This window comes from Harpia harpyja, chromosome Z (genome assembly GCF_026419915.1).
Source record: "Harpia harpyja isolate bHarHar1 chromosome Z, bHarHar1 primary haplotype, whole genome shotgun sequence".
In the NCBI taxonomy this organism is placed as follows: domain Eukaryota; kingdom Metazoa; phylum Chordata; class Aves; order Accipitriformes; family Accipitridae; genus Harpia; species Harpia harpyja.
Window position 1 is genome coordinate 23,903,409 of NC_068969.1, and position 18,852 is coordinate 23,922,260.

The 18,852-nt window shown below is 41.8% G+C and overlaps 1 protein-coding gene across 5 annotated transcripts in view; it reads left to right on the plus strand.

Moving 5' to 3' along the window:
* Positions 1–18,852, plus strand: part of GRM7 (glutamate metabotropic receptor 7) — a 317,615-nt gene that overhangs the window by 196,687 nt on the left and 102,076 nt on the right. For 4 of the 5 annotated variants that reach the window (XM_052778044.1, XM_052778041.1, XM_052778043.1 and 1 more), the window contains exons 6-7: positions 10,572–10,772; positions 16,954–17,093. In XM_052778044.1, the coding sequence (XP_052634004.1) occupies positions 10,572–10,772; positions 16,954–17,093 (341 nt within the window). Of the gene's footprint in view, positions 1–10,571; positions 10,773–16,953; positions 17,094–17,524; positions 18,639–18,852 lie in introns of those variants that run through there. The other variant, XM_052778045.1, reaches the window with a different exon arrangement.

The window sequence follows — 18,852 nt, forward strand, 5'->3', positions numbered from 1 at the left end:
ACACTTGACAGTTTTCACTTATTAAACATAGCTTTAAATTCAGATAGATTTAAACTCAAGGAGACTTTGAAGTGATATAAGGGTGATGTCACCTCGGATGTCATTTATCAGAACGTAGATTACTCAGAGAGCTTTTCTAATTATCTGCAAGTGTAATCAGTCTGAAGGTACAGCCCAGATGATGGCTCAGACAATGACTTGCTCTAAAGAAGATGCTGGGAGAAAGCTCCCTGCAAGATGAAGTGACAGAAACTTAGCAAAGTGTTTGTAAAAGAGGAACTGTTGCACTTCAACTTTAAATTGGAGCAAGAGAAAATGCCTCAAAGGGACCCAGATTCACCTTCCCGGGCAATGCATAGGCAGGAACAGGCAGGAGCAGTGTCAGGACTCCCCTGAATCCTCTCAGTGCATTGTGCACCGAGGAGCATCTCCTGCAGCCTTGTTGTGAGCAAACTCACGTGCCATGCTATGCAGGGAGTGAGCTCCTAAACTCGCCCGTCCTGGGGCAGCTCTGAGCCCTGGCCTTTGTCGGGTTCCCATGGAAGGCTGGAGGAAGAGGAGGGAGCTTGCCCCATCAGCAGGATTCTACTGGGCAAAGATTTGGTGGCTCGGAGGCCAAATCCCTTTTAAAAGGTAAGCAGCGTCAATCAGGAAAGGCTATTCTAAGGACTGAGTTTATCTCATCTGAAAATGTTACACGATAGGATTAAAAGTCAGTGAAGGACAGAGGTGTCTTGGGTAAAAATAACAATAAAAAAGGCAGTAATTTGAGTGTGTGTATATGCACATATACTTGCTTCTAGAGCTCAGGAGAGGATACCTCATGCTCTGATGTGCATCAGAGGCTTCAGACAAGATTGGTGAATGTCCTGCTTCACATCTCAGTGTGCTTTGGATACAGCTGTTGTTTAGGGAAGGAAGAAAAGGTCAGATTTCCATTTAATACAGGAAAAGGTTAAAGTAGCAAAGGAATAGTTACCCTATATGTTTATATTTTACAGTAAAGTTGTGCCATGTGTGCCGTACATCTGTCAGAATTTCCTGTAACTGCTTTTTGGGGATTTACCTTTGAAGGGAAAGATGTAATACAGAGTGCTGAGAGCTATGTTTGATCAGGGTTTTCTCAAAACAAATGGTGGTTCTGGGAAATATATCATGAATCCACAATGCTGGAGGCCCAAGTCCAGATATGCAGGATTTGGCATGTCACCCCAAATGTGGCACTGTTCTGAGTTTCATGACCATGGAAAGAAGGAGGAGTGGGGGAAGACAACCCAGGTAATTTTGGCAAACCACTTCATTATCTGTGATTTGGTTTAAAATGATACCAGTAACTGGGATTTGGGTGGGGTTTTTGGGGGGGGGGGGGCGGGGGGCGGGGGGGGAGGATAAAGAAGCTAATAGCAATATCCTGTCTTTTTTTCACCAGCAGTCAAGATGGCTTGTACTATGGAGCCATATGTTAGGGAAGAAAAATAACGAGAAACAAAAGATGTAGCAAATAGCAGAGCCTGAGGATATCAGAATATTATTTATAATTTGACTACAAGAAGTGATCTAGTGCATTAATAGATTGGCAAAGTGCAATTTACTATGGAAAGAAAAATAGTTTTCAAAATGCTATCAAAATTCCTCATCTCAGGAAAAAATAAATTGTCTGAGATGTTTCAAGCAACTTAATGGCAGATGGCCAATATCTAAAGCATTTTTTTAAACAAATGCCAGGAGCCATGGTGTGCGTGATTCACTTTTTATGAGAACAGCTTTATGGTATTCATTAGGATGGATATCTATTGGACTTGAGGGTGTCAGAAGACCTTCACTGTTCACAGTGCCAGATAAATCATGTCGGGAAGAGGGGCTAAATTTAGACTGATTCCCACTGAGGGTGTCGAGGGCTGTAAGTGCAGAAGGTGCTCCATCTCTAGCGCTGCTCAAGGTTCGGGATGGCAGGTTTATAGAAACGAGCGTTTGCTATCGCTGGGATACAAGGACGAAACCAGAGCTCCATCAGAAAGCTGCCCGGTGTTCACAGGCAGCAGCGCAGGGCTGCACTGCCGGCTGCTCCCGGCTCTTCTTCCTATTCGTGGGAAGGCTTGTGCATAGGACTGCATCTGGTCCTACAGCAAATATCAAGAATTCCTCAGAATTTCAGAAAAAGCAGGTTTAGGAGGATCCAAACCATCCACAATACATTTTTGTTTTGTCCAAGAATGTGCAGCTTGCAAAACCTTCTGTCTCTTGTTGTGGGTCTGCTCAACATAAGTGTACCTTGAAATGCCTTTCCAAGGCTGCACAGGGGCTGAGCAGTTCAGTCAGCTCCGTTTAGTTAGCAGCCAATTTTCTGTGCATCAAGATGAATTTTTTCTGCAGCTGTGCTTTATTATCCCTGTGCATAATGCAAAGACAAGTTGACGGACTTGTAAGCTCTGTGGTGGGGCAGCTAAGGCTGTGGAGGTCCAGGCTTTGTTGCTATCCCTCTTTTTCTTTTTTTTTTCTTCCCCCAACAGAACAAGTTTAAAAAAAAATCAGCAGTATTTTTTTTTTTTCCAAATCTTGGCCAATGATATTAGATCTTTCTACCTGACCAAGTCATTTTGTTAATGCCCGCTGTTGTCATCTGTAAGAAGTCCTGCCTAGGCAGTAGTCCTAAACTGTAGTCTAGTCCTAAGCAGTGGTTAGCCCCAAGGTGCTGAAATACAGAAATACTTAAAGTAAGGCTGGTTGCCATGAATCCTGTATACAAATTGTAAAATAATTTGCTTTAGGTCAAGTATTCGGCTTGGATACCCTTTTCCAGCTGCCACTGGACACAGCAGGATTTACATGCCTGTATCTTGGGGTGGATTTTTGCCCAGGATTTTGTGGTGTGTGATTAATGACATAGGCATGAGCAAAAAAGCTTCTGGTTAGCTCTTGTTACAGAGGTTGCTCTGTGCATTTTCTCCTCCAGGCTCTGAGGTATGAAATGTGTGTTAATGCATGTGTGTGAAGGGATATAATATTTCAGTGCAGAAAGGATGAAGACTAAAATTTATCTTCTTTAGCTTGCCCTGCAAGCTACGAATAAGGTTAAAGGGCGGACCAGGATGGGAAACTTATCTTCTCAATTACATCCCATGCTCTGATGCAGGTAAATAAGCGGTCTAGGCAGTTGTTTTCTTGCTTTGGTAGTACGGCCTGCCTCTTCCTCCTTGCTAGTCAGTGGCTGATCCATGTTTTTGTAACGTGTTTCCATTGACCACTTCTGCTGCTTCTTTTCTTTCTGATGGTGATTGTCTTTCAAGTTGTCCGTGATCTTGGCTATAGGCTCCCTCTCAAGGCAGGGCGAGGGGGAAATCCAAGACACGTCTCAATATGCTCTCCAATAAACTACTTCTTACCAAGCCCAGCTCATCTTTGGGTGACTCCTCTGACTCCTCTCGCCAATACAGCTATAGCCATAGCTCAGAGATGCTAAGACTTGTGTGAGGATGCATGGTTAGCCAATGTTTGACTTAAATTTGAAACCCAGGATTTCAGTTCTCTGTTCTTTTAATAGATTGCATTGCATCTTATTTTGTAAATACTTCAATTATCTTCAGACTGCCTAAACATATCGATGCTAACACCCATGAGAAAGAAAAGTCAACTTTTTTCTCTGAAAAACGTGATGTGCACAAGTTTAGGAGCAAGCAAACCATATTATGCACTACTTCGCAAGTTGACTGGCTATGTACAACTCGAAAACAAAGAGTTTTCCATATAATATCAAATTGTCCAAGCAGGCGTTACAGCTTAATGACCTCTATGCTTTCAATTCAAAAAGTTATTCTCATTTAGCGTCGTAGTAATTCAAAATATATGTACCTGAAATTCCTAAAAGAACCCTGCAATAGTTGGTTCAACCAACATTAAACCAATCTTGAAGAGTTTATTCTTAAGGTAAACCAGTTCTATGGATTTCTAAATTCTCTTTCAGAAATACATTTCTTAGAATTGCTTATGTTTCTAGATCGCCAAGGTGATTTGCCAACGAAGCTCCGTGATTCAATGACTATCCTCTTGCTATTTACATACATATTCCTCTATTTGCAAACTGTATTTTTACCCAAGTGCCCAAATATAAAGATAGCTCCAGTTTAGGCCTTCTAATCTTTAAAAAGTGCTTCTTCCATACATTTGCTTGATCACTGGCTTCACTGGCAATTATTGCTACAGGAAGCTTTCTTCATTTGCACGTTAGCAATATAAAGCTGTAAAGTGTCTCTGATTTACATCAGTGTTGGCTAGCCTGGTGCTGATATTTTTGTGAATGTAGTATTTCAGCATTGGAATATAAATGACACCTATTGCATATATTTTAATAGGAGTGTTGAATGCACAGGAAACATCTCAGGTAAGAAAATTAGGTCAGTTTTCTAATCTAAAATCTATTCCCTTAGATATACATACACACCTGAGAACAGAAACTGTTACAGTGGGTTGAATCAGAGTAATTGAGAAAAAAATAATTGTCTGACACATGGAAGTGGATGTAGCTTCACAAAACTCATTGCATCAAGGCTTTCTGTAAACTGCTGAATTATTATGGTGATGATCCTTACTATGTAATATTGTTATTTCTGGTATCGGAATAACAAATTTTCAGTAGGACTTTCTGCTGCACTATGCTGCTTTTGGTTTTTACTTAAATACTTACGAGTGAAGACCAGTTACAGTACAGGAATTTTTTGTGCTCTCCTACATGAGGAATACATTGTAAGGCATTGTGAGAGCCTGGTTTCCAAAGTCTGATTAGAGAACGTTAGCTGATTAGGCATAGTTAAAGCTGACTACATCTGCTTTCTGGGGGTTTTAGTGGTGTTACTAGAGTCACTGAGTACAGCTGTATCTGTTAGACATCTGCAAGAGTAGATGTACAGACTGTGGGTCCAGCGTATACCAACTTAAGAAAAAAAGCCTTTCTAGTTAAAAAAGGCTTTCCTGCTTGTTACTGGCATAGAACGATTGGTCTGACTTCCAAGTTTGTTGTGCGATATGAAGTGCTCTCTCTCCATCAGGGTGGCAGGAGGCTGTAGAGCTACACTGATACTGCAGGTTGCGGAGGAGATGAGGGAGAGGTTTCTTTAGCCATTAGAAATACGGCAGAACTGGGATGCACCAGCATTCGGGAGGTGGCTGCTCTGGCCTTCCTGGGCTGTGCTGCTGCCCTGACTCTGCCAGCTTGCCGTAGCCTGAAGGAGATGATGTTTAGCCTGAAATTTTAACCTAGCACAGAAGGATGTTCTTGTGTGGTTAGCAGTAGAAACTGGGAAGTTCATCTGCTTTCCCCAAGAGAATCCATGGGGATTGGATTGATGGTCTTGAGATAAAGGCTTTTGTCTATAATGAGATCTTCTGAATTAGGATGGGCTGGATAGATGACTGTAACTACATAGCTGTATTATCGGATCTTGTATTTCTTTGTAAAGTGACAATACATGGATTATATTGCAAAGAGGCCTGATTGTCATACTCTGCTTGTTTAAATTACAATATTTGCTCTAGCATATTGTTAGTTTTTCTCAAGCTTTAGTACTCAGCTACTTTCAAATAAAGAGCTTATGTGGAGAAGCCTTCAGACTTTACACCTCCTGTGTGTACGGTAGTGTCTATACCATGAGTGAGTATCCGAGGAGTAATAGCTCTGATCTTATTTTGGAGACCCCTGGACATAGGTACTTGTCTATTAAAGATGGATCCATTTGTGTTGCGCTGTTGTGCATGTTTCTGGAGTGCCACGAGTACAGCCGCTGCAGCTGCACAGGCTGAGCTCTCTGCACTGTGTGTAGCTGGAGGAAGCTTCAGAGTCATTATGAAGTAGCATATATGGGCACTTGCACAGTTATAGACTAATAACTGTAGCTGTTGCATCATAGATGTCTCTTTGCTCACAGGCATCATGTTTCTAATGATGCTAAATATGCTGGAGATGGATGAAGAGTATACATTTTTCTGTCGGCACTTAACCAGCTGCTGAATTCTAACTTGCACAAATAATAGCTGCTTGTTTGATACTGTGAGCATTCTGCAATCTTTAAATTAAATCTCTTGCTAATGATGACTATCACCGGGTTCTCAGCACTACTATTATGTAAGTTCCTTTGAAAATGTGTTTAATCCTTCAGAAACTGAACCAGTGTCTGAATTCATCTAATGTAACCACCAATGAAGTGGGATTTTGATGTCTGTCTGTATGAATTATATGCCATAAAAATTGTCCTTGCAACACTATTTATACATCATAACATATCCCCTACATTATGTGATGATCAACGATGAGTCCAGAAAAATCAACTGAAGGAGACATGTTGAGAAAATGTAATGTGAAAAATGGTGTTGTCAGCTCCTTTTCCATACAAGGAGGTGTTAAGCATCGCCTTTATGGAGATGCAAAAAGTGTGACCAGGAGTTCTTAAACTTGCATTTCATTTCTGTCATCTGAAGGAGATTGTACAAGAGGACTTATTTCTCTCTGTATTCTCACTACGCTGGGTTTGGGGCTTTTTTTCCTCTCTTTGTTGCAGAATTTTTCTCTTGTGAAGATTTGCCTGCAGCAAGAGACCTAGCTGCTCAGTCTCTTAGGAATCACAATGATGAGCACTTGAGACTCTAGTAGGAAGTGAGGTTAAATTATTTGTCATCACCTTCAAATAGATCTTTTGGAAGCAAAAAAAGCTCATGTCAATAAATTGCTTTTGTGTTTCATCCTTCTCGTGACATCCCAAGGTACTCCATTTCAAATCCATGGAACAAAAGTGCATTCTCTTGAAATCACTTTGTGTGCATGTGTCTCAGGTTTCAGCTACTTCATTGCTGAAGAAGATAATGTTGTTGCATGGCTTCTGAAGATCATCAAGGTAAAAAAAAAAAAAAAAAAAAAGGCAACCTTTAAAGAACAGGGACATGTAAGAACAGGGGCATGTAAGGAGAACAGAAGATTTGCACATCACAATGCAAATTTGGTTTATGTTTACCTTCTGTGCTTGTGGTGTCTTCTGACAGCATGGAGGGTTGCATGGTTTCTTGCTGCACCCAGCACCTGAGTTCATATGTTGGTTCTTTCTCTTGCACTAAGCTTCGCTCCCCCGAGACCCCCCCCGATGTCCTAACATGACTGGGCTGGGGCAAGACTGCCCCTTTGTCAGGAGGCACACGCAGCACCTGTATTGCTGCTTTTGTCTGTAAGAAGTTAATGGCTTCTGTGGGTTTCCTTCTCTTTCAGGAATAACTAATGATTGAATTTCTCTACACCCATATATACAGGAGCTATTGCTGAAGCATGTGGTAAAAGTTTCTGCTTGGCATCTTCAGCTAAACCTAAGAGGGGGAAATATTTGCCACACTAATGTTGAAGCTGGAATTAAAATTGTGCATCTTAGGTTTATCCCTGTCTGAAAATAGACTTTGGGCCTGATTTGCTGCTCACTGGGTTACTACAGTGGTAGCTTGGTGTAAACTAGAGGGAACACTCTGTTCAGCCAGGTGCATTAATTTGGACATTTAAATTTTTTTTTTTTTTTTTAGTGTTGAAGTCTGACGATTATTTGACATATGTAAAATATGGCAATTGGTTTGCAGGTTCTTTGCTAGTTCAAATTTGGGCTAAACTTCTAATTGCAATAAAGTCTCTTTAAAAGGTAACTCAACCTATGTTTGTATGAAGGATAGCACACTTGTTCTAATTGTATAAATTCTTGCATGTTTTCTGGGTGGGCAGTTACATTTGAATCCGTATCTGGATTTATTGTGCACAAATTCTTGATGTTTAATACTCAACTAACTGGCTGTTTTCAGTACAGGAAAGCATTCTTGTTACTGGAAATTCTATAAAGTTTTTCAAATCTTTATTATTTTCACACTTGGACACTGTTAACGTTGCACTTGGGTTTTTTAAGTGGATTTTACTCAGGTTCCTTTCACAGGTATCTTCACTGCTAAAGGTTTTCTTTCTGCTGTGCATTTGGGCAGCCGTGCTTCTGGAACTTAATATGCCTAATCAGTATTGTTTGTGTGCAGCATTTCAATCCCCGATTCACTTCCCTTGGCATGCATTTCTGTTGCATTGCTAATTTGGTTATGTAGCTGAGCTGAAACCACTTAAAAGCATTTTCCTTGTCAGGGCCTGGAAATGTAATAAGTTCTGTAATCAGTGAGAGGGGAGTGAAATAATGAAAAGGACAGTACGTGGATCTCACAGTCTGGAAGCTCTCTTACCCTGCTGAATTATTTGTAGGACTTCAATGTTTGCAGTGTAGCTGAGATTTCAAATTGAGGGGCTTTGGTAGGGAGTCTCTCAAGCATAATATGTACGTTGAGTGGATCAGACGTAAATGGTGCAGTTTGGTAATAACAGAGGGAACCAAAGAAGGAGGAAAATTGTAGATAAATAAAGATGTTCATATAGTGGGATTATATCTTTGCCTATCTTAAAGCAAATTTCTTCTGTGCACCTATTTAGACATTCTTAGTGCTTGTAGAATTTCTGCAAAAGGGTGGTGATCTCTCTGTGCTCATTCATAATTCTGGTCTACGGCCTCTCCACTCAAAGAAGAAAAATAAGGATTGCTTAGGACTCTGCCTTTTTCTCATGAGCTGAAAAAAAAAATTGAAAAACTTTGCTCATAGGCTGGCTACAAAATGATTCAGCCTGGTAGCTGAATCAAGACAGTGCCCCAAGGGAAGGCATGTTGGAAAAGACCTGGCCTGCTCCCTGATGATGGCTTTCTGCAAACCCAGCACTGCCGGGGAAGGAGGTGGGTTGGGCTGGCTCTGGACAGCAGGGTCTGGTGCCGGTGAGGCTGCCGTTCCTTAGTGCAGGAGGGAGAGATATGAACATGTTAGCTGAGCAGCAACAAGAAAAGGGACTTCTTGCCTCTGTTAAAATCATTAGTTCTCATAGTCATTAACAACTTGATTTCCTTTCCTTATTGGTATCAATCAGCTAATTTAAATTCACTCATCCCTATTTCTAATTAAGGGTGTTAACAAAGGAATTTTCCCCACTTGCATCCTTCAACTGAGCATTTACTTTGATTGAATGTCTCTAAAATATTTGCAAGAGGTGACTCCGAGGGCAGGTTTCTTGGACCTCCTGGCAGTACCCAGACCTGCAGGGACTGCAGGAAGGTGGTCAAGACCGATGTGAGGTTAGAAAGAAGTGTGATGCTGCAGGTGGAACAAGTGGGATGTGGTGTTGCCACCCTTGGAAAATAATAGATTGCACTTCTGCTGCTTTCGTTGATGCAGCTCGGAACACTTCACAAGCAGTAATTAAGTTTCATGAAACCCTGGTGAGATAGGTAAGTATAATCACACATTTTGCAGCTGGACAGATTGAATCATGCAGGTGTTACTTGGACAAGGTAAAACATGAAGTTAGTGGGCAATTTCAGGGGGGAAGAAAAAAAAATATCAAAGGTTCCTGACTCTCAACCCATTGTGGCTTGCTTCAAGCTCTGAAAATACTGTTTGGTTTGCTGCTTAATTGCGGAGGCACCCAGTTATCTGTTCACACAACCATAAAAGCAAGGAGGCCACCTTATTGCCTGGTTTTACAGTCACGTTACCAGGTTACATATCCATCTAAAGTCTGAGAGGGAGAGAATGTTTAAGGCACAAGCCTACCACTCAAAATATTTAGATTCACCTTTTTTGTCACTGCTATTGAGTTCTTCTGGCTCTTTGTGGTTTAATTTTTGTGTTCTGATTTTCCATCTGCAAATTGCCTCCCTTCTCTCAGACTTTTTTTTTGTGCCTTGTCCTGTCAGATGAGAAGATCTCAGGCAGAGGGTTTGTAGTTTCTAACATGCTGGGTGCTGCAGCGATCAAGGAACAACTTTCAAAGCGCTGCTTTCCCCCCCGTTGCAGTTGGGATGACATTAAGCATTTGGATTCCTTAAGTTCTCGCCTGCTAAAATATTTTAAAGGCAATCAGTGGATTCTGAAGGACATTTCAGTCTCTGCAGGTTGGGGAGAAGGGGAGTGCATAGTTAATGCAAACATACTGAGCTTCCTGAGGTGGCGTTAGTAGCAGGCACGTTTGCTCAATTCTCTGGAGTACCCCTTCGGTTGCATCTCTGAAGTGATTCTTTCTTCCCTCAATCTGGCTCTGTCTTTCAATTAGAGACTGGGATTTGCAGCAGAACAAAACATCAGACTTTAAAATACCAGCTGTGCTTTATTTTAAATGCTTTCTTCTTTCAAAGACATACTTGGGAGCATACGGAGTCTGGTGTTTTCTCTCTCTACGATGGTCCCTGTAGGTTAGAGTTTCAAGTTTGTGATTATGGTAGGATTTGTTTTTCTGGATTATGGTAGAATAACTTGCAAGAAGAAGTCTTGATGATTCTACTATCAAGAAAGAAGGTTTGTTTTTGTTTTAATTAGTACAACCATAACTCAAAATGTTTTATTGTATTGACTAAAACATGCAAGTTCTTTAAATGTGCTCCAAGAGGATTCATTTGTATTTGATACCAGGAAAATACTGTTCCTTACTGTCCTTCTGTGTGTCTGTATATGTGTGTGTGTTTGTTTTTAACGTGCAGGACAGGAGAGAATTGGCAAAGACTCCCACTATGAGCAGGAGGGGAAGGTCCAGTTTGTGATCGATGCTGTGTACGCTATGGCACACGCGCTCCACCACATGAACAAGGACCTCTGTGCCGACTACCCGGGGGTCTGCCCCGAGATGGAGCATGCGGGAGGCAAAAAGCTGCTCAAGTACATACGCAGCGTTAACTTCAACGGTGAGCTGAGACCGCTTCTTCGGTAGCGTATTGACCCGTGTGGCTTTTTTCCATTTAATTTCACTTTATATATTTTTTTTTTCATTCAATGCAGATCAAGACTTTTTTTGTGGTTATGCTAGAGTTTGTGGCAGAAGACCATGTTTATTTAGTATCTATTTGAAAACATCATGTTTTAGCCAAGGCAAATAGGCAACAACTGCCCAAAGACAGAAATCTCTGCTGCTATTTTAGGATACCTTCCAGAAGGCTGATTTCCTATGGGAGAAATAACTGGGTAAAAGCCTAAGCTTGTCTCTGACTAAATATGCCTGTTGAAACCCTAGAAGTTTGTTAGCATCACACATCATTTTCTCCTTGTTATTTATATTGTTTCCTGTACTTGGAGAAAACTAACTGGATGAAATTCTGGTAGCCTGAACCCAGCTTAGCTGCATGCTCAAGAGAAGGGAGAGGACGGCTGAAGGGCCAGGTCTACTTGCAGAGCCGGAACTATGTGATTTAGAGTAGTTACTCCAACCTTCATTCCTCTAGTAAGACTTTGGAGGAGATGAAACATCCTTGGAATGAGGATGGGAGGACTTTATCTCTTTGTCTGCTTATCACTTATCCACCTATGCTTCCCAAATGTGGCAGTGTTGGTTGCAATACCAGCCCTCTGTTTCAGACAGTACAATGGGCTTTCATGTATTTTTTCTCCGCATTGCACTATATAAATCAGGCCTAAATATTAGCAAAATTTCCTTGCCTCTATATGTTCCACTGTAATATTATTAGTTTCACTAACAAACATTCACTTGCAAGCAGCCCAGAGGCACCAGAGTAAATCGCTTACAGCAGGTAACATTACAGCAACTTAATGTTATTTCTCCTTCATAAACCTTGCTAATGTACTTACCAGGAGGTCTTACTGCTCTTGCCCTAGCTCTGTATAAGATAGAGATCTGAGATTTAACCAGGAGCCAGAAGTTAGACCTCCAAATCCTTATTTAGAACACATTTAGGAAAGTACTGAAAAAATCCTTTCAAAATGTGCGAGGCAGCCAGGGCTGTCGCTGCCTGGGAAGAGGGTTTTACATGAGCTTCATGTCCTCGTTGGGCAGCACAGCGAGGTGTTCCCTGCTGTGATCCACTAATAAACATTTTTATTAATAAACTTAACAAAACCCACACATAGCCAATAGGACCTGAGAGATTTAAAGGTAGGAACACAGATGGTATTTCATGGTCAAGCTTGGTCATTTGTGCCAAGGATGTTTTTCCTTCCTGTATAAATCATCTTATAAACAGCAAGGTGAATATGAGGAGATTTTAATTTCTTTCCTTGAAGTAAGTGGTGTTAACTACAGCCAGAAGCAAATTCTGAGATGAATGATCTGAGGAGGTCTGGAGAGTTCTACTTTCCTCATTTTGGAAGGTTAATTATAAAGGACAAAGCTCCTGTAGAAGTACAGCATTCATGTACAGTATTGCACTTGGGCCATTTTAGTACCGAAAAGCAGCTCATACATGGTCATCTCTAGACAGTTCTTGCATATAAAGATGCTGAACAGTCATCTAATCATTTTAATAGAGGTGGGAAATAATTTATGAGAAATTGGCTGTCACACTAATGTTGCCTACCGTCCAGCTCCAAGAATTGGTTTGCACCAACTTTGGTTTCCTTATTTGTGTTTCCTTGGTCAGGCTTTTAAAAGATGACTTTTTTTTCTCTATTTGTGATTGATTTACACGGCTATATGGTGTTTTTCTTTGCTTGTATACATGTAACTCATGTCCAGCACAGTGACTGAAGTAGTGGTTTGCTTTTTAGCACGGGAAGGAGAATGGTAACAAAACTGAGATAGCTTTAAACCTTTTTAATTTCTCTTGGCTGTCTGGCTGTAGGCATTTTCCGTGGGAAAAGAACCAATTCCTTCTAAGGTTCATTATCCAGGGGCAGAGTTTAGCTTTTTCTTGTCATATTCATAGCGCATAACTGCACATGTGTTTGTACACCCAGGCTCCATGTTCAGCTACGACCCTCCTGGGGCTCATTCCCTGGCCTATGGAAAGATAGCCAGTTTCTTCTCAGTATTCTATAAAAGTAAATTCCCGGAATTGTTGTGGATTGGTTCAGTCTTCCCAGTGGCGCAGGATAAACAACTATCATATAACTCACCAAACGGACGAGGCCGGTCTGAAAAATGCAGAGGGATGAGGGAATGGAAGAAGCAATGAGAGAGGCTTTGCCTGGTATGGGTGGTGTATTCCTGTTGATAAAGCTTGGGAGCTCCTGGGACACGGGTGCCGGTGCCTATGTGTTCCTTGGCCATCATGTTGTGGCTGGGAGGGCAGGGACAGAGGAGTGCGCTGCTGGGCTTGTATCGGTTGTCTTGGTTTTAGCCTTCGTCTTAACCTGCCCTTCCTTCAGTCACCGGTGCAGCCGTGCAACTCCATCTGATGAAGGTTAGGACTTGAAAAGCACTCTTTAGTCTATGCTTAAAATCCTGTTCTCCCAGTCTTCTACCTAAAATTGTAGTAAAACTGGGAAGTAGAGCAGTAGGAGTGCTTTGTCCAAACTGTGTGCCAGAGAGAAAAAATGTAGCCCATTTTCAAGCATCCTGAGCCCTTGAGCTTGATATCCTCTTTGCATGTAATAGAGCTCCTTGTCACCGTGCAGTTGAAATCATCCTGTCTGTACCTGCTTTTGGAGTCTTTTCTTCCTTGCAAAGGTAATGACATTCATGCAGAAAGAGTTCAAGCAACGCTTTAATGAGGAGAGACTGGATTTGTACTAGGAGTTCAGTATGAATTTTGATATCGTCACACTACCTTGAGAACAAAAAGGCCCAAAATATGGAAAACTTAAAAACCTCAAGTGCTCATGCAGTGAGATTCTGAAAATCTCAAAGTGCAAAGTGCTTGTATTTTTGCTATTGAAAAAGCTAAAGATTCTGTTCATATGAGCCCTTGAGGTCCTCAAACTGCAGTAAACGTGAACTGAATAATAAAGAAACACCTTAGCTAGTTACACCTGTCTAGCACCCTGTCCTTCTCCTGTTAATTCACTTCTCATCTTGTGGTGATGAAGAGATCACAATTCTACAAATTCAGTCAGATTGTGTGGTTTTTTGAATGCATCCTGCAGGTGAAAGGGTGTCATGTACTCTCTGTGTCTGTGCAGTGAGAAGGCAGCTTACTTGGTGGGAACTGAAGATGAATTAAATTGTCATAGCCTCTGAATGAGCAAGAAGCTGCAGTCCAGAGGCTAATACTCAGTTTCTGAAGTGTTTCTGGGGCTAAGCAAAATTCTTGTAAAACTTAATAGAAGGAAAATAAATCTTAAATTATCAAAACACAACTAAATGACCATATGTTTTAATAATTAGAAGATCAAGAAGTCAAATAACAAATAGGATCATTTTGAAAATTCCTTTCTCTGTAGGGAGGTTTTCATACATTACTTTTTATTATTTTTGTAAGTGCACAAAGGAACTTGAATTGCAAGTGGAGACTGAAATGCTGTAGCAATTTAAAACAGGACTGATGGGTTCCTCCAGACAGATGGTACAAAAAGAGCACCAAAGCATGCACCAGAGCCCACACAAAGGTTAAAGAAAGCTTGCATTTACTAAGTAGATACTTAGCCAGGAGTCCAATTACTCCAACTTCAAAGTTAGGAAACAGGACGCTTCTGCTTGACTTATGACCTGAGATTATCGGTTCTTTGCGTTTCTATACATATTCGTCTTCCTTACAGATCCCAGACTTTTCACAGCTTTTTTCTCTAGAATTTTAACGCATAAATGTGTGTGTACCTGAAAATAGCAACAGGTGTTTACTGCTGACTATCAAGTATCCACATCCATGCATGAGGTCGATGTCCCAAGGGACTGTGCCTGTAGGGGCCTCTGGAGGTGACCCAGCAGACAATGCTGTATCATGCTGTGTTGCTGTGGAGTCTGCAGCCCTGTAGCATCCAAGCGCATTCACTGATTGTACGGATTATTTTAAACGTCGGAGTTTAAAAGCTATCTGCATGCAGCTATGCAAAGCAACAATTAGCAGTAACCTACAAAAAGTTTTCTTGCTTCCTGCAAAACACAGAAGTGGCACGTTTTGGAGTGACAGCTCCTGATACATTCTCACTTTAGGACCTCTTAGGTCCGTAACAACACCTATCCTTCACGTTGGCCTTCTGTTTATTGACCCTGTTGTCCGCTGCCTGCCCCTTGAGTAGGGAACAGGGCTTCTGCCAGCACCGTCTGCAGGCAGGCAGGGAACCTGCTCTGGGTGCCCAGCCGGGGGACGGAGAGGTTGGCTCTACCCCATGCACTGTGGTGGAGTGGCTGTGGCTTAGCCAGGAGGGTTCTGAGTGACATTCCTGATGGCCCACGAAGGTGACTGTAGACGTGCTCTTGGCTGCTTCCCCTCAGCCTACAGAAGACTTTGAGGCAGCAGAGTTTGTCTTGGCACTGTTGACTTTGGCATGGCCATGATGATGGTGTCCGCTCTCAGTCTGCCTTCTGACGTGCAGACATAGACATGGACACTCTTCATGTCCATGCTGGGGTTTTGTTGGGATGCGGGGAAACCACAAATGTCTATATCGTATTTTGGGAGCCTCGCTTGAGCTCCTACCCTTTGAATTGTACTTTTTTTGTCGGCTCTGACAAAACCGAGCTTAACTAATAATATACAGCCTTTTAAGAGTTGTGATTAGCTAAATCCAATTTACCGTTTGTGCTGACTTGCCGAAGGAGCCTAGGAATTACAGCCATTTCTTCTTATTCACTTTAAGTGTTTTCACTGTAAATGTATTCTGGCTACATTAATCTGTAATGACAATTAAATATCTACCCAGTGCTCATAAGGAACCAGTGAGGGCAGATTTCAGTGGAAGATTTTCTGAACCAGCCTTTGAACTGAATCTGTATCTGATCTCAGAGGATTGTAGGATAGACAGGAAACAATTTACCAGAGCTAGAATGGAAACTATGCTAATTCATTCCTTCAAATCTTTTTTCACTCACTGGAATTCAGTGAAGAATGGGAATCATGAAGAAAACCATAATCTTAAAGTTCAGTGCTACAACAGGAGAGATTTTTCATTGCTTTAGGGAAAAAAAGTTATGCAGGAGGAGGAAGCTTTGAATATAGATATGCTGGAGTATTGTCATAATCTTCAATCTTGACACAATATTACTCTACCCTACTGAAACCTATTTTAATATGTCATGAAATAAATGTCACCCTTGAAGTTTTCACCTAGAGATCTGAGGAAATTCAGTGCTGCTTTGAATTCTTATCTAAGAAAGGGTTCACATCTAATGCCATGGTAATTAAAATGCAGATGTTCAGGTGAGAACTCGCGTGAGGATCAGGAATCGTCTGTCCCGTTGCTCAGCTATCGGTGCACCTCCAGGCTGCCGGCTGGCTTTGCTCAGCACCAGGCACAAAGGAAGGGTTGTGGGGGTATCCTTGCCTTGTTGCTTGCCCTGCACTTCCTTACCCGTGCTAGTGACCTTAGTATATGTCAAATAAAGTTAATTCAGGATCCTGATCCTGAACTGTTCCTGACTGAGACACTTTTCAGCTTATGTCAGTGTTGTAGAGCCTAAATAAAGGAGTACACAAGGAACAGTTTTCCTATAGCTTAGTCTGTTCTTTTCCATCCCAACTGCATGCTGATTATGGGAATAAGAACATATTGTGGAGGAGGAAGCTATTTCTGGATGCTAGTCAAGATTCACTAGACCTGGGCTGACTTCTGACAACAGTATCTCTCAGAAGCAGATGGAACATTTTCTGGGGGAAAAAATCATTTAGAGGCTCCATTCACAGGAGTGATTTTCACTAAAGAACTCCCCGAGGAAAGAGAGATGGGAGGGAGGCTGGAGGGCATGAAGAAAAGCCTTCTGATATTTCTTGCTTTGTGCAAAGCTAGAGTGAAGTCAGGCTGATCTAGTTCTGTTTGTTTTATTTTTAGTCATTAGGTTTGGGCAGTGATAATTAATCTCTGGAAGAGGGCTAGGATGATGCCACTGTGTCCTGAAGTATCCGGTTTAGATGGGGTGACAGATGACCTTTGCCTGAAACACATTGCCAGTCTGAAAGCTCTCAACCATGACTAAATAAAAAAAGTATTGTAAAGATTTGGCATTGGTTGGTTGGATTTTGTCTTGTTTCCTTCCCCCAGGCAGTGCTGGCACTCCAGTGATGTTCAACAAAAACGGTGATGCCCCGGGGCGCTACGACATCTTCCAGTACCACACCACCAACACCAACACCCCTGGCTACCGCCTCATTGGCCAGTGGACAGATGACCTCCAGCTCAATGTGAGTCTATTTTATTCTTTGCTTGCTCTTTTTTGTCAGGTATAGTCAATAAATGCTTTTTTCATCCTGCAAAGATTAATAGGGATCTTTACTATTTCTTCACAGATGCATAATGTGGTGGGGGGTTTTTTTTTGCATATTATCTTCTTTTACTCTGTCCTGCAACCTCTTCTCCATACCCTGAGTACCAAAGCTCCTCAGACTAATAGAGACATTAGGTGATCGTGCAAATTTTATTACTTTTGTGTGTCTGAAGTCCCTAGTTGCCAACTTGGAAAATGAAGCAGTAATGCGTTGTAGTCTGAAACCAGTGGGCTTTCATTTGCAGATGCTTTTCAGTTTTTCTAGTTATACTCTTCAGTTTTTCTAGTTCTAGGGAAGCTGAAACTAAATATTTTTGAGTGACTCACTTTTCCGGTGTTACTTTTAAGCACGTAGCAAAGATATCCATATGAATGAGATGGCCGTTTTGTAATGACGCCTAAAGAAAAACAAGCACGTAACAGCAGGCGATCAAAGACCCTGAAGATACTTTGATGTTTCCCAGATGAAAAAAACACGACTGGTGGCTGAGAAAGCTGGAGACTTGTGTCAGCTTTGTCCATACAAGGATGGTCTGTGACAGGTCTCTGGAGATCTGGGTTCAGGCTTCCTGCATGACTTTGTGCAAGTTGCTTGAGCCTCAGATTCATGGAGAAGTGGTGCCAGTTTAACCTTATAGTTATTTGACTCCTTGTAGATTGTTATTAAAGCACAAAGACAGTTTTTTCAGTTCAGTTTGACTGCTTTTCAGCAGCAGAGCCTGAATAAAGTCAAGGCATTCCTGAAGTGAGATGCCAGTTGCTGCAAAAGGGTTTTCCTCTCTCAGTCCAAGTTCCCACCGGAGATGATGCCAGCTCCCTCTCCTGACATCGTCCATCCTTGGTGCATTACGGCTCCTTCCCTGCCTCTGCTGCCAGATTCCCTTGGAAAATAGGGCACGGGGTGAAAGGGAAGGCTGTGTGAGCACAGTCCCCTCCTGACACGCACTCGAGAGGTGGCCAGGACGTACCTGGCACACAGCGTGTGGTCCTAGCAACTGTGGCTTGTGCCTCGGCTCTCTGTGCGCGGAGCCGGCATAATGCTTGCTGCACCCAGGGGATGAGACCCGTTAATTGTGGGGAGCCTGAGCTAGCGCTCCAGCTATGCAGCTCTTCAGCTGGGATGCAAGCCATGGGCTACCTAGGCAGATCAAACCACCATCGTCTGGAGTGTAACCGAATGCAGGACACTTTCTATTTTTAAAGTTTTCGTGTCTTTTGTTAAATGAAGTAATTACTGTGGATTACCAAGGGTCCAGTCCTTGAGACTGACCACGATTATTTTGCTCTTGAATTTTGGCTCATTTTGATTTGCTGCGTGCTCTTTCAGTGATTTCGAGCTTTTGATGTTCTATTTAAGGAAAACTATATTAACTTGCAATTTACAGTTCTTTTAGCAAAAAATATTAATATTTTATTAAGTAAATCCTTCTTTATGTAAACTACACATCCTGATTCATTAAAATTTAAAGCTAAATTAACGGAGCTTGATTTGTATTCCTGTTGGTGTGTTAAATGTTTCCATAAAAAGCACACTTTCCTCACCCTCCTATCCTCACGGCTACAGGGTTATATCAGTAGTTGAGATTCTCTCACTAACTTCCCTTCTACTCACTTACGGGTCCTAGTTTCTCACACAGGATTAGCATTGCTGTGATAGTCCCTGTTTGTGTTTTCTT